The 14,169-nt window shown below is 47.5% G+C and overlaps 1 protein-coding gene across 1 annotated transcript in view; it reads right to left on the bottom strand.

The window, feature by feature from the left end:
- The window catches only part of LOC124802618 (putative phospholipase B-like 2), a 129,410-nt gene that overhangs the window by 90,133 nt on the left and 25,108 nt on the right, over window positions 1–14,169 (bottom strand). Inside the window, exon 2 of the mRNA XM_047263508.1 lies at window positions 10,036–10,303. Within this exon, the coding sequence (XP_047119464.1) occupies window positions 10,036–10,303 (268 nt within the window). The remainder of the gene's footprint in view (window positions 1–10,035; window positions 10,304–14,169) is intronic.

Below are 14,169 nucleotides of genomic sequence, written 5' to 3' on the forward strand. Positions count from 1 at the left end.
CTCGTTCTTTGTCCACAGATTTGGTCCGCGGCGGGTTCCAGCCGCGCCTTCCGACTTCGCTGCCGCCCCAGGGCAGCAGCAGCAGCCGTCGCCGCTACCACGCCGACAGCGTCCCGTTGATGCCTCCCGCGCAGCTTCATCCGGGAGCGCCCCAGGTGGTCGCTAGAGCGCCTGCGGTCCCTCTTCAGTCGCCACCGCCTTCGGAGCTGATGGACGTCGACCCCTCAGCCGGGCCGCCGTCCCAAGCGGTGGCTGTGCAGCCTGTCCTGCAGCCGCTTTCCTTGGGCACCCCCAAGGAGTCTGACACCACAGCGCCTTGTCCGGCGCCCACTCAGCAGTGCGGACCGGGGACTGCCACCGACAGGAGAGAGAGATGGGGCCCCTCCACGCCCGCACCAACGTGGTGACCAAACCAAAAGTTCTACTGTCACCTCCGTAAACATGTTAGTTGTCTAGTATGTGGATCACAGGATGCTGGGCTGTGACGTTGTCCGTGCGTCTGGGTAAGGCTACGCATTAACACGGTCCATCAGGTGATAGATAGTGGACGAAACGCGAGTGAGGGTAGCGATTTGAAGAGCAGAGGAAAAAAAGTGCCATGGCTCGTGCCGTGGGAAAAAAAACCTCTGCGACAGTGGGATGGGTAGTAAGAGCAGTAGTGGCTTACTAGCTGCGATAGTTCATGCAAGGTTGGATTTGTTAGTATAGGTATCATGCATCATTACCATGACAAGCGATGGCGATGTGTCCCAGTTGTTGCTGCTGCTGCATTCCTGGAACAATCAAGATCGTTATGCAGTAGTGGGAGATCGGCCATAGATCATCTCACTGTGTGGGGGATGTGTGGAGCTTGTTTGCATGCAGTGTACGGTACGGCTTCCCTGTGTGGTGCCAGTTATTCGGCAGTGTACTCCAATCCAGCTGGATATCCAGTAATGGGTCTGATAAACAGGGGCTCGCCTGTGCCGTTATGTTTGCGTATGCTTGGCCATAGATGTTATGTCCTTACAAGTATGTCTTTTGGTCTTTTATGTTTCCATCTATGGTTGTGGTCGTAGTTCCCCAGATTCAGAATAAACGGGTTCTGCGAATGTCTGGAGTTTCTGTATAGTCTTGTGGTGAGTTTATGGATTACCTCCGTGAGAGTCTCAAGTCGGTATTCCCGGTGAAGGTCCGCGATGCGTGTGTATCGTGGAGCATTGCTTATGATTTTGAGTACTTTGTTTTGTATGAGCTGCAGACGGCGCAGACGTGTAGGCGCAGCGTATCCCCAGACAGGAGCTGCGTACGTCATCAGGGGTCGGATAAGTGTCATGTACATGGACCTCGACACCCTTCTGTTCAGTGTGCTACGCCTGTTGAGCATAGGATAGAGCTGATTGAGCCTCGCGCTAGCTCGGTTGGTCATGTGTTGTATGTGGTCCCCCCAGAGTAACTTCCGGTCCAGCCAGACACCGAGGTATTTGACTTTCTCGCGGAAACGTATTGGGCGTGCATGTAGAGTTATTGGTCTGCAGTAGCGGTGTTTGCGCAGTTGCTTCGGACTTCTAGTGAACAGAACGGCTTCGCACTTGTCGACGTTTACTCTAACACGCCATTTCTCCAACCAAGGCTCGGCCACTCTGAGTGCAGTCTGTAGGCGTGACGTAATGTTTGATGGTTTCCAATCTTGCGCAAGGATTGCCACCGACAACAGTCTCCGCCCCGGTCTCTTCTGCTACGCCTGCGGCCAGACCCCTCCCCCGCCGTCGACGCTCGCCACGTCATTATTCAACGACGGTGCGGCGATTTGGGGGGGAGGAGTGTTATATCCTAGCCAGTAATGCCACCCGAGCCCGCTGCCAAAAGGTTGGCAGCATCAGAGTCCGGACGCCGTCCGCATAAGCAGCGCCAGCGAGACAGGAAATCGCCGCAAGTCTGCGCGCGCCACCGCTGGCTTCTGGGTTCTTAAGCGCTGGAGTCGCGAGCGCTAAGACAGTTCTGTATTCGCCGCTCAGTTGTATACTCGCCACCGAATTGTGTACTTGCTAGTCAGTTGTGTGTTCATCGCAGCAGAGTAGTTGTTTGTCGTCAGCCGACGCTGACCTAGCCGCTCCGACTCGAACTAGACAGATTTCTGTAGACACCGAGTTCACTACTGTGTTACTGTATCTTCATTAATAAAGACTTTTATTTAATATGAGTGTTTGGGCTTTCATCTTTCTGTTCACTGTTCCAGCGGACCGGTCGGCCCGCTATTAAAAGTGTGGCGGTGACTTCGTAAGCCATTTCTACAGCCAAGTGTTTGTCGCTACGAGCACCGCCACAAAAGAAGAGACTAGTTAAACCTGTGTCGCGAGTGTAAGCGAGGCTGGAGAACCTTATCCGCTTTATAGCGTAGGTGTAGCAGGGCCCAGAAACCGTCCAGGTCCGTCAATAAACGTTTGGGAGGACGTCTGTGGAGCGAGGCGTCGCGTGGTTTGTCTCTAGCACTATAAGACCCCTTGGATTATGCCGGAGGCCGCTACAGTACTTTTCCAGGCGTTACGGAAGCTCCTAGACGAGGAGGAACGCTTCATATTTTCTGAGAGGGTTTCAGCGAGAAAAAGTTTCGGTAAAGGTTTCAAATCATGTGCAAAGTGTGTTGTAAGCCGCTAACTACTCTCACGAAATAGGCGACAGACGAAAAAACTACAAAGAACGAAACTTGTCTAGCTTGAAGGGGGAAACCAGATGGCGCTATGGTTGGCCCGCTAGATGGCTCTTCCATAGGTCAAACGGATATCAACTGCGTTTTTTAAAAACAGGAACGCCATTTTTTATTACATATTCGTGTAGTACGTAAAGAAATATGAATGTTTTAGTTGGACCACTTATTTCGCTTTGTGATAGATGGCGCTGTAATAGTCACAAACATGTGGCTCACAATTTCAGACGAACAGTTGGTAACATGTAGGTTTTTTAAATTAAAATACAGAACGAAGGTACGTTTTGAACATTTTATTTCGGTTGTTCCAATGTGATACATGTACCTTTGTGAACTTACCATTTCTGAGAACACATGCTGTTACAGCTTGATTACCTGTAAATACCACATTAACGCGATAAATGCTCAAAATGATGTCCGTCAACCTCAATGCATTTGGCAATACGTGCAACGACATTCCTCTCAACAGCGAGTAGTTCACCTTCCGTAATGTTCGCACATGCATTGACAATGCGCTGACGCATGTTGTCAGACGTTGTCGGTGGATCACGATAGCAAATATCCTTCACCTTTCCCCACAGAAAGAAATCCGGGGACGTCAGATCCGGTGAACGTGGGGGCCATGGTATGGTGCTTCGACGACCAATCTACCTGTCATGAAATATTCTATTCAATACCGCATCAACCGCACGCGAGCTATGTGCCGGACATTCATCATGTTGGAAGCACATCGCCATTCTGTCATGCAGTGCAACATCTTGTAGTAACATCGGTAGAACATTACGTAGGAAATCAGCATACATTTTCCATTTAGATTGCCATCGATAAAATGAGGGCGAATTATCCTTCCTCCCATAATGCCGCAACATACATTAACCCGCCAAGGTCGCTGATGTTCCACTTGCCGCAGCCATCGTGGATTTTCCATTGCCCAGTAGTGCATATTATGCCGGTTTACATTACCGCAGTTGGTGAATGACACTTCGTCGCTAAATAGAACGCGTGCAAAAAATCTGTCGTCGTCCCGTAATTTCTCTTGTGCCCAGTGGCAGAACTGTGCGGATTAGCCGCGACAGCAGCATTTGTTGCAGGTCATGGTTGACGTTTCACATGTGGCTGAACACATCATGTTTCCTTAAATAACGTAACTATCCGGCGAACGGTCCGGACACTTGGATGATGTCGTCCAGGATACCGAGCAGCATACATAGCACACGCCCGTTGGGCATTTTGACCACAATCGCCATACATCAACACGATATCGACCTTTTCCGCAATTGGTAAACGGTCAATTTTAACACGGGTAATGTATCACGAAGCAAATACCGTCTGCACTGGCGGAATGTTACGTGATACCACGTACTTATACGTTTGTGACTATTACAGCGCCATCTATCACAGAGCGAAAGAAGTGGTTCAACTAAAACATTCATATTTCCTTACGTACTACACGAATACGTGATAAAAACTGGGGGTTCCTATTTTTTAAAAAACGCCGTTGATATCCGTTCGACCTATGGCAGCGCCATCTAGCGGGCCAACCATAGCGTCATCTGGTCTCCCCCTTCAAGCTAGACGAGTTTCGTTCTTTGTAGTTTTTTCGTTTGATGCTTATTTCGTCAGATATTTGGCCCGGTCACTACAATGGACCACCCCGTATACGCAGCTTCTGTGATACTTGACTTACCGTGTTAAACCTTTACCATAACATCGTAGCTGTTAATGATTAGATTAAGACAGCATTTTAAATTTTTGAATCTGGTCAATAGCCGTATGAAAAATCGAAAGTCAAATTTTTGTGCCGCTGGAATCCGTTAAATAGCTTGCAACGGGGGACGAGCACCAAGCGCCGTGTAGTAATATAGATTAACATTTTGCCTAAGATTCGTAGATTTTAACTATCACGATCCAGTGAGGACGTTGACGGCATTGTGAGCCGAGCCCTTCCAACTTCCCTTTAACGGGGTGAGAGAAATTTAGCGCAGGTGATATTGGAACGGAGAGGAGAAGTTTTGTAAGAAATGAATAAGGATGCAAACACTTCCAAATACAAATTAAGACCACTAATTTTCTCAATAATTCAACCTTAATTAGAGAGGCGCCTTACAGTGGCTATTTACCCATCAATGATTACCACTCCAACGCCAGTAACTCCCAGTTTCTGATTATTACCTTTTACTGTTTTGCTAGCTACTGTTTTTTTCTTAGCTGACTCGTTCGGATGATATCATCAAATACTCGAATCAAGATAAGAGACGAGTACGAGACAGCGCTCATTCCTTCCTATACACTGAAAACTAACAATTATTCCTCTTTGCGGCTTTCACCGCTAAACCCTAGCAGACAGGTGTAAGGCGGCACCTGTTTCTCTGTCTATTCTGACACACAAAAATACAACTAATTATTCCTCTTTACGACTCACGCAACACTGGGAAACATGTGTAACGCGGCATTTGTTCCTATGCATAGTCTGAGACACACAAATTTTATTATTCTTCGCTGCTCCTAGAGAGAAACTCTACAGATCTTGTTCTTTACAGCCGGTTGATGTGGCCGAGCGGTTCTAGGCGCTTCAGTCTGGAACCGCGCGACCGCTACGGTCGCAGGTTCGAATCCTGCCTCGGGCATGGATGTGTGTGATGTCCTTAGATTAGTTAGGTTTAATTAGTTCTAAGTTCTAGGCGACTGATGACCTCAGATGTTAAGTCCCATAGTGCTCAGAGCCATTTGAACCATTTTTTGTTCTTTACAGGCAGGTCGAAAAAGAGTGTGAGAACTGAGGCTGGTAACTTATCGGCAAAGCAGTGCCTAGCTCTAATATCTACAGTCTTCTCATAGTTTACTGCCACTTTACACTGACGGTTCTCAGCAACTCTGCTGCTCCCTGTAGATGACTGCGACTCCGACTGTCTCTCACCGCTTACCTCAACTGCTACGCCGACTGTTGCTTACACATTGCTTTTGCAGGGTCTTGGAGCAGCTTTCCCTGCCAGTGCTGCTTTCCCCTGCTTCCCTTGAAAGTCACATTAGGCACCGAAATCTTTCCAGAAACTTGTCTCACCTTCTCGAGCAGGCTAGATGCTCCCCACCCGATCCAACCCTTCCCTGTTTTGGCCGCAGTCAGCTGTCCGCGGCTTTTTCCCTTGCTTACAGTAACTTGTTGCCCCGGTAGTGAACGTGGCTGCCGTGGTGTACCACTTTCGCCTTGAGTGCTAACCGTAGCCCTTGCACACACTACGCTGAGGTGACATACAGATGGCTGCAGTGTCGCGCACACAAGGTATGAAAGGGCAGTACATTAGCGGAGCTGCCATTTGTACGCAGGTGACTCCCCTGAAAAAGTTTCCGACGTGATTATGGCCGCACGACGGGAGTACACATACCTGGAACGCGGAATGGTAGTTGGTGCTAGATGCACGGGTCATTCCATTCCGGAAATCGTTAGGGAATACAATTTTCCGAAGTCCACAGTGTCAAAAGCGTGCCGAGAATGACAGATGTATGACGACAAGACAGCTAGCTGAAATGGCTGGTTTGTCATTGGGTAGTGTGGTATCACTGGTACAGTCATTAGGGCACAGAAAAATCTGTGCACGTTGGGTGCCTAGATTATTGACAAGAGAAATGAAAACGACGGGGAAGAACGTGTGCGAGGGTCTCGTGAAGACCTTTACTGAAGAGTGGAAACAGTGTTTTGATGGCGTCATTACCCAGGATGAAAGATGACTGTTTTTGGTCGTCTGAAGGCCCACCTGCGCGGTAAATCATTTGATAGAGAGAAAGACCTTATTTCCTGTGTCAAGCAATGGTGTAAAAGTCAATCCCTAGAATTTTTCCAAAGTGCATTTACATCATGGAAAGAACGTTGGGCCAGATGCGGCACAGCTGATGGTGGCTACATTGAGTAGGCTCAGTGTATAGATAAATGCTCCAAGTATGTTCACAAAAAATTTGGTTCTCCTCTTGCAAAAAATTAAAAAAATTAGAGAGACTGCGCAAAACTTTTTGAACGCCCTTTGTATTTGACCTCTTATATTAATTAATCTTAACAGCCATGACATGGGAAAGCTTTTGACTCACTTCCAACAAAACCTATACTAACAGCTGTTCGGTAACAAGATCTTGATTCTATCCTTGTAAGTATACTAAAGAATTTCACGCTGGTGAGACAAAACGTCATGATCACTGCCCACCGAGATAATGAATGCCGCCTGTTGGTGTTGTAGGTACATGGCGCGGTAAGAAAAATACGTAAGCGGAGCGAAGACGAATGGGAAATCTTTCTAGCGACAATCCAGACCAAAAACGAAGAAATTCACTGCTAAACGACTTTTATAAATAGGAGATTGTTATGGCCCGGCGCCTGGGACCGGGCATCTCAGACGGCGAAGCTGGTCGGCTGTTGGCGTTCGGCTGTCAAGAGAAGCTGTTGAAAGCGGTTAGACGAAGGATTACGCACCAGTTGGCGACTAGGTGTTCAACGTCCTTGTCTCACCATAGAAGGTGGACGTCTGTGGCTTGCCCGCTCTGTAAGGCAGAGGATAGGCAGCGATCGTTGGCGGATCGGATGACAGAGCACCATACGGGTACAGCCACGAGTTTTTCGGAGCACGCCGTCCAGCGTACGTTGTTGAACATAGGACTCGACAGCAGACAACCCCCACGTCTAACCACGCTGACCCAACGAGGTCGACAATTACTACTGCAGTGGACATGATATTACCAAGACTGGATTGTGGATCAGTGGGAGAGTGTTGCGTGGTCGGATGAATCCCATTTGTTCTTACACTACGTCGATGGTCGTGGCTGGTATGTCACCAACCTGTAGTAGTCATGATGAGAGGTGTCGGCTACGTGAATATTATTTTGGACCCATTAATGCTTCATGTCTTCCTTGATGGCGGCGACATTTTCCAACAGGACAACTGTCCTTGTCACAAGGCCAGAATCGTAATACAGTAGTTATGGCCGTCACTGAGAGCTCCCGCTGACATGTTGACCATCATATTCCGCTCATCTGGGACACTATCAGTTGCCATCTCCGCGCCCACAAGGCACCTCCTTATGATTTACAGAAATTACTAAACCTTGTGCAGACATCTGATGCCACACATCTCATGTATTCTACCAAGTTCTTGTCGAATCCATGCCACGCAGAATCACTGCCGTACGATGTCCCAAAGGTGAACCGCCACGATATTAAGCAGTTGGTCATAATGTACTGGCCTATCTACGAGTATGGACCAAGTGGCTATAGTTAACAGACGATGTCCCTTTAGTGGGGGCTGCATACATCGCAGACCCTGAAAAAGCGTAAGTATGTTTGTTAATCGGTGCACTCGCGGAGAATGCGTAAAAAAAACAATGGTTTCACTTTCTGCCACCAGGTGAAAATACGGTGGTGTAAGCACTCACAATATGGTTTAGATAAATAATTACTAAAGAACTACTAGGGCAATTTAAAGCTACATCTCTGACAACTGCTATTTGACTTCTCAGTTAGAAATAAAAAATACGTGTTTCAGTGTTTCTGGAAATTCGATTGCTAATGGAGAGCAAAAGGGGATGAAATTCTTTAAGAAAATATTTCGTTACATTAAAAAAATTGAGAACTAAATTTACAAACAGTGATATTTTACTCCTCGGTTCGATACAAAGAAATATTTGTTAGGGATGAAAGTTTCTATGGAAATATCTTCACAAGAACGCAGAAGGCATAATTAACAAAAGCTTTGGACTCCAGTTACCGAAATCTGTTTTCGGAGAAGTACTTCGGAAAAGACCATGCTTATATGGCCTTAATTAGCGTGAATAGCTTTGGTGTTGCAATTTGTAAACAACGTAATAATTCGATCAAATAAAAACAAAGATCTCTGCAGGCTATGCAGTCTAAGCGAGCGAAGCAGCGGGCGCTAAGCTACACTCATGCTCATAAATTAAGGATAATGCTGATACATGGCGAAACAACGCTCTGGCGGGCGGTTTGCGGGTTTAAATCACCTCGGGGTAAGACCATGCGGTGCATTTGACCTGCGGTAGTCGCACGGTGGCGCTGGCAGCAGAGGTTTGTTGGTGCATGTCAAAGTACCGTGCAGCGAGTAAGTGTGCAGACGTTTTCAGGCGTGCTAATGGTGACTGTGTTGAAAATGGCTCAGATAACACACATTGCTGACGTTATGGGGAGGGGGGGGGGGGGGTAGAATACTAAGGCGACTGGAGGCTGGCAAACACAGCAGGTCGTAGCACGGGCCCTCTTTGTGCCACAAAGTATGATCAAGATTATGGCAACGATTCCAGCAGACAGGAAACGTGTCCAGGTGCTACAGTACGGGACGTCCACAGTGTACACCACCACAAGAAGATCGATATCTCAACATCAGTGCCCGCAGACGGCCACGGAGTACTGCAGGTAGCCTTGCTTGGGACCTTACTGCAGCCACTGGAACAGTTGTCTCCAGACACACAGTCTACAGACGACTGAAGAGACATGGTTTATTCGCCAGGAGACCTGCAAGGTGCATTCCACTGACCCCTGGCCACAGCCCGTAAAGCCTGGTGTCAAGAACAGAGTACATGGTCATTGCAACAGTGGTCCCAGGTTGTGTCCACGGACGAGTCCAGGGATAGTCTGAACAGTGATTCTCGCCGGGTTTTCATCTGGGGTGAACCAGGAACCAGATACCAACCCCTTCATGTCCTTGAAAGGGACCTGTATTGCGGTCGTGGTCTGATGGCGTGAGGTGGGATTGTGATTGGTGCACGTACACCCCTGCATGTCTTTGACGGAGGAACTGTAACAGGTCACGTGTATCGGGACATCATTTTGCACCAGTATGTCCGCCTTTTCAGGGGTGCAGTGGGTCCAACCTTCCTCCTGATGGATGATAGCGCACGGCCCCACCGAACTGCCATCGTGGAGGAGTACCTCGAAACAGAAGATATCAGGCGAATGGAGTGGTCTGCAGACCTAAACCCCATCGAGCACGTCTGGGATGCTCTCAGTCGACGTATCGCCGCACGTCTTCAAACCCCTACGACACTTCTGGAACTCTGACAGCACTGGTGCAAGAATGGGAGGCTATACCCCAGCAGCTGCTCGACCACCTGACCCAGAGTATGCCAACCCGTTGTGTGGCCTGTGTACGTGTGCATGGTGATCATATCCCATATTGATGTCGGGGTACATGTGCAGGAAACAGTGGCGTTTGTAACATTTGTTTCGGGACGATTTTCTCAACTTATCACCAATACCGTGGACTTTTAGATCTGTATCGTGTGCGTTCCCTATGTGCCTATACTATTAGCGCCAGTTTTGTGTAGTGCTACGTTGTGTGGCACGGGCAGGTTACCTGGTGCCAGTAGGGGTCTGTGTCGCTGTGCGAGGCGACCATGTCGTCGACCCAGGCTCGGTTCTTCTCCAGGAAGCTCTGCACGGCGCGGCAGGCGGCTGGCCGCCCCTTCGGACCGTCCGCCGAGTCGCTGCAGTAGTCCGCCATCGTGTTTGTCCAGTGCATCGCGATCAGGTCGGCCGTGGTCACGCCCTCCACAAAGCCCACCGTGAAAGCTTGCGTCTCGTCGTCGAACCCGGGGTTCGTGTGCATCTCCAAGAAGGCCCATCTGAAAATACACAAAACCAACGCTTCGTTAGTCTTTCTTTCTTCGTTATCCACTGCTAACGAAAGTTATTGCAGATATATATATATTTTGATGTAGCATTCTCAACACCGACGTTTTTGAGATTCCCGATTCTCGCGCAATTTGTCTGGTAGTGATGTGCGGATTAGCTGCGACAGCAGCTAAAACACCTACTTGGGCATCATTTGTTGCAGGTCGTGGTTGACGTTTCACATGTGGCTCAACACTTCCTGTTTCCTTAAGTAACGTAACTATCCGGCGATCGGTCCGGACACTTGGATGTCGTCGTCCAGGATACATAGCACACGCCCGTTGGGCATTTTGATCACAATAGCCACACATCAACACGATAGCGAGCTTTTCCGCAATTGGTAAACCGTTCATTTTAACACGAATAATGTATCACGAAGCAAATACCGTCCGCACTGGCTGAATGTCACGTGATACCACGTACTTATACGTTTGTGACTTTTACAGCGCCATCTATCACAAAGCGAAAAAAGAGGTCCAACTAAAACATTCATATTTCTTTATGTACTACACGAATCTGTAATAAAAAATGGGGGTTCCTATTTACAAAACCACAGTTGATATCCGTTTGACCTATGGCAGCGCCATCTAACGGGCCAACCATAGCGCCATCTGGTTTCCCCCTTCAAGCTAGCCAAGTTTCGTTCTTTGTAGTTTTTTCGTTTGACGCTTATTTCGTGAGATGTTTGGCCCGGTCACGATCGTATGTGTGTGTGTGTGTGTGTGTGTGTGTGTGTGTGTGTGTGTCAATCCACCACAGTGAGATGGATCAGCGTCGAACTTTTACAGAATCGAAGAAGGATTGTGACGTTTTTGGAGAACGAAAATCTCTCAATAAAAATCAACATGGGTTCCGCAAAACTCAGCCAGCTCTGTTCCCTATGAGATCCATAGTGCCGTAGACAACGGCGCTCAGGTTGATGCCGCGTTACTTGTCTTCAGGGAGCCATTTGGCACAGCACCGCACTGCCGTTCAGTGAAAAAATTCGACCTTATCTAGCACCGGACCAGATTTGCGACTGGATTCAAGGCTTCCTTGCAGACAGAATTCAACGTATCGCTTTTAACGGCACAAAATCGGCAGATGTCAAGGTAATTTCTGGAATACCCCAAGGAAGTAGGATAGGACCTTTATTATGTGTTCTAGTAGAAAGCGTCAGAAGTTCTTAATCAGTAGTCGCAGATGGTCCGGTTGTTGGGGACATAACGACTTGCAGAATGACCAGTGGAAAATTGATGAATGGTGCAATCTCTGGTAGTTGAACCTGAACGTAAATGAATGAATATATGCGCACACACGGGGAAAGAAAGCAAAAAATGGTTCAAATGGCTCTAAGCACTATGAGATTTAACATCTGAGGTGATCAGTCCCCTAGACTCAGAACTACTTAAACGTAACTTAAGGACATCACACACATTCATGCCCGAGGCAGGATTCGAACCGGCGACCGTAGCAGCAGCGCGATTCAGGACTGAAGCGCCTAGAAACCCTCGTCCACAGCGGCCGGCGGAAAGAAACCTGCTACTGTACAACTAAACTACTGACGAGAAACTGCAGGAAGCAGTATCTACCGTAGATTATCTGAGAGTAACCACTCAGAGCAACCTTAAGTGCAATGACCACATAAAACAGTAAGAAAAGCAGATGCCAGACCGATACATAGGAAGAATCTTAAAAATGTAGCTCATCCACGAAGAAAATGGCTTATAAGGCGCTTGTTACAATAGAGAGAAGATCCAATGAAGAGCGGCGCATATCGTCACGCGATCGTTTAGTCTTACCCAGATGTCCAACGAAGCCCATTGGCAGACGTTACAAGACAGGCGTTGAGCATCACGGAGAGGTTTACTATTGAAATTTCGAGAGAGCACTTTGCGGGAAGATTCGGACAACGTATTACTTCCTCCCGCATAAAAGTCGAGTAATGACCACGACGAGAAAATTCGAGAAATTTGATCCAGTACAGAGGCTCCCCGACAATCATTCATCCCCACGTCGCAGGTGGAACAGGGTAGGGGGGCATCAGTTAGTGGTACCACCATTAGGTGGCTTGCGGAGTATGATGTGTACGTAGGTGTAAATTAAAGGAGCTACTGTGTTTGGAGGTACATATGACAACATCGTGACTGAAGATGACCGGTTTCTTGGCGTATCAACGAGGTATGACCAGCATATTTACAGCCAAGTAACACGGCGTAAGAGCAACGGTCGTAAAAAGATCCTTCTGAACAGGATCACGGACGAGTGTGACGCCTTATCAGCGACAGACTGTTTCAAATGCTGCTGTCGGTGGACGCAGGTATGTCTCAAGCAGTTTCCCAGCGCACTCTGCTAAGGGAATTGCATGCAATGGCCACTGGGAGTGGGGTACCTCGCGACAGGACACTGCTCACAGCGACACGAAGTTGCACGTCTTACATGGGCCAAATAACACAGACTACACATTAGTGTGGAGGCATGTAATACGAGTGGCTACTTTGCCTCTTTTCAAATCATGCAAGGCGCGGGGTGCACTTAGCCCGCAGTGTATGGAAGGTACAGTTCAGGCCGGATGTGGTTCCGCGATGTTTTAGTGGTGTTTTTCGTACCACGAATAGGATGTATCATTCAGGTTACCGTAAACATCAACCAGCACTCTTATTTCAACGTTCTCGTAGATCAAGTGTTGTTGAATAAGTTGTGCACATTCCAGTCTTCAAGTTTACGGCAGTCGTGACCACAGGCCTGCGCACAAACATTCCTGGTTTGCCGAACACTCAGATGCTCTATAGCATCTTGACTTAGCCACTAAATCACCCGATCTTAATCCGATGCAAACTGTCTGGGACTGTTTGGAACAGCGGTGGAAACGTGGCAATCAACATCGTCGCAATTTGGTGGCTTTAGTGTATCTAATCATCAACGAGTGTCTTCAGCTCGATATGGGAAACCTGAAGAAATTCATATTCTCTCTTCCTCGCCGAATTGAAGTCATTAAGGATAGGTCTCCTGCGTTATCCCGTGTGCTTATGTATTAGCAGTACCGGAAAGTAATGCTTTTTTTGTATACATTAAATTGAAACGGATAAATTGTTGACTAGTTTTTATTGTTAATAAGTGATGCAATCACCCCTGATGTGCAAATTTTCAATGCCGTATCGATAAAAAATCAATTAGTATTTCAGGAAAATTTCTGGAGATGGTATTTTGCACCTCATCCAAAGTTTAACATTTTTTGCCACAGAAAATGCTGTAGTGATCGGCATGAATGGAAACCCGAAGGCTCCGAAGCCTAGCATTGTGGGTGAGGCAATACCTCCCACCCCAACTCATAATTTTTTTCCAGGGCTCATCTTGGGCAGTGTGGTCTTTCATTATCTTGTTGAAGAATAACATCTTTTCCGTTGACACTCGCTGAGCGCTTTTCAATTAAAAATGGATTTATCTACCCTGTTGTTCACAGTAAAGGTCTGCATTCTCAGTCTGTCCAGGTTTCAGCTCTTCAAAATGAATAACTTCACGAATACTCCACCAAACACACAAAAGCGCCTTTCTAGAGCGAAATTCTTGCTTCCTGGCTATACATTTCGGAGAGAGCCACTGCCTTTTACGCTCTTAATTATCAAAGCCGACCCATTTTTTTCAATCTCCAGTGATCTGCATTGTGCCGCTGAAGCAGTAAGTTGCATGTGGTGGACCGATTGCTTTGTTTTTCCTTACTAATTTGAAGCAAACGCTCTATGATGGTAGACCAAAGCTAATTAAGATTCTTTGACGGTTCCTCGATTGTCTGACACGAATTTGCTCCCATTTATGCCTTTAGAATGTCACTCACTGT

Source organism: Schistocerca piceifrons, chromosome 1 (genome assembly GCF_021461385.2).
Source record: "Schistocerca piceifrons isolate TAMUIC-IGC-003096 chromosome 1, iqSchPice1.1, whole genome shotgun sequence".
In the NCBI taxonomy this organism is placed as follows: Eukaryota; Metazoa; Arthropoda; class Insecta; order Orthoptera; family Acrididae; genus Schistocerca; species Schistocerca piceifrons.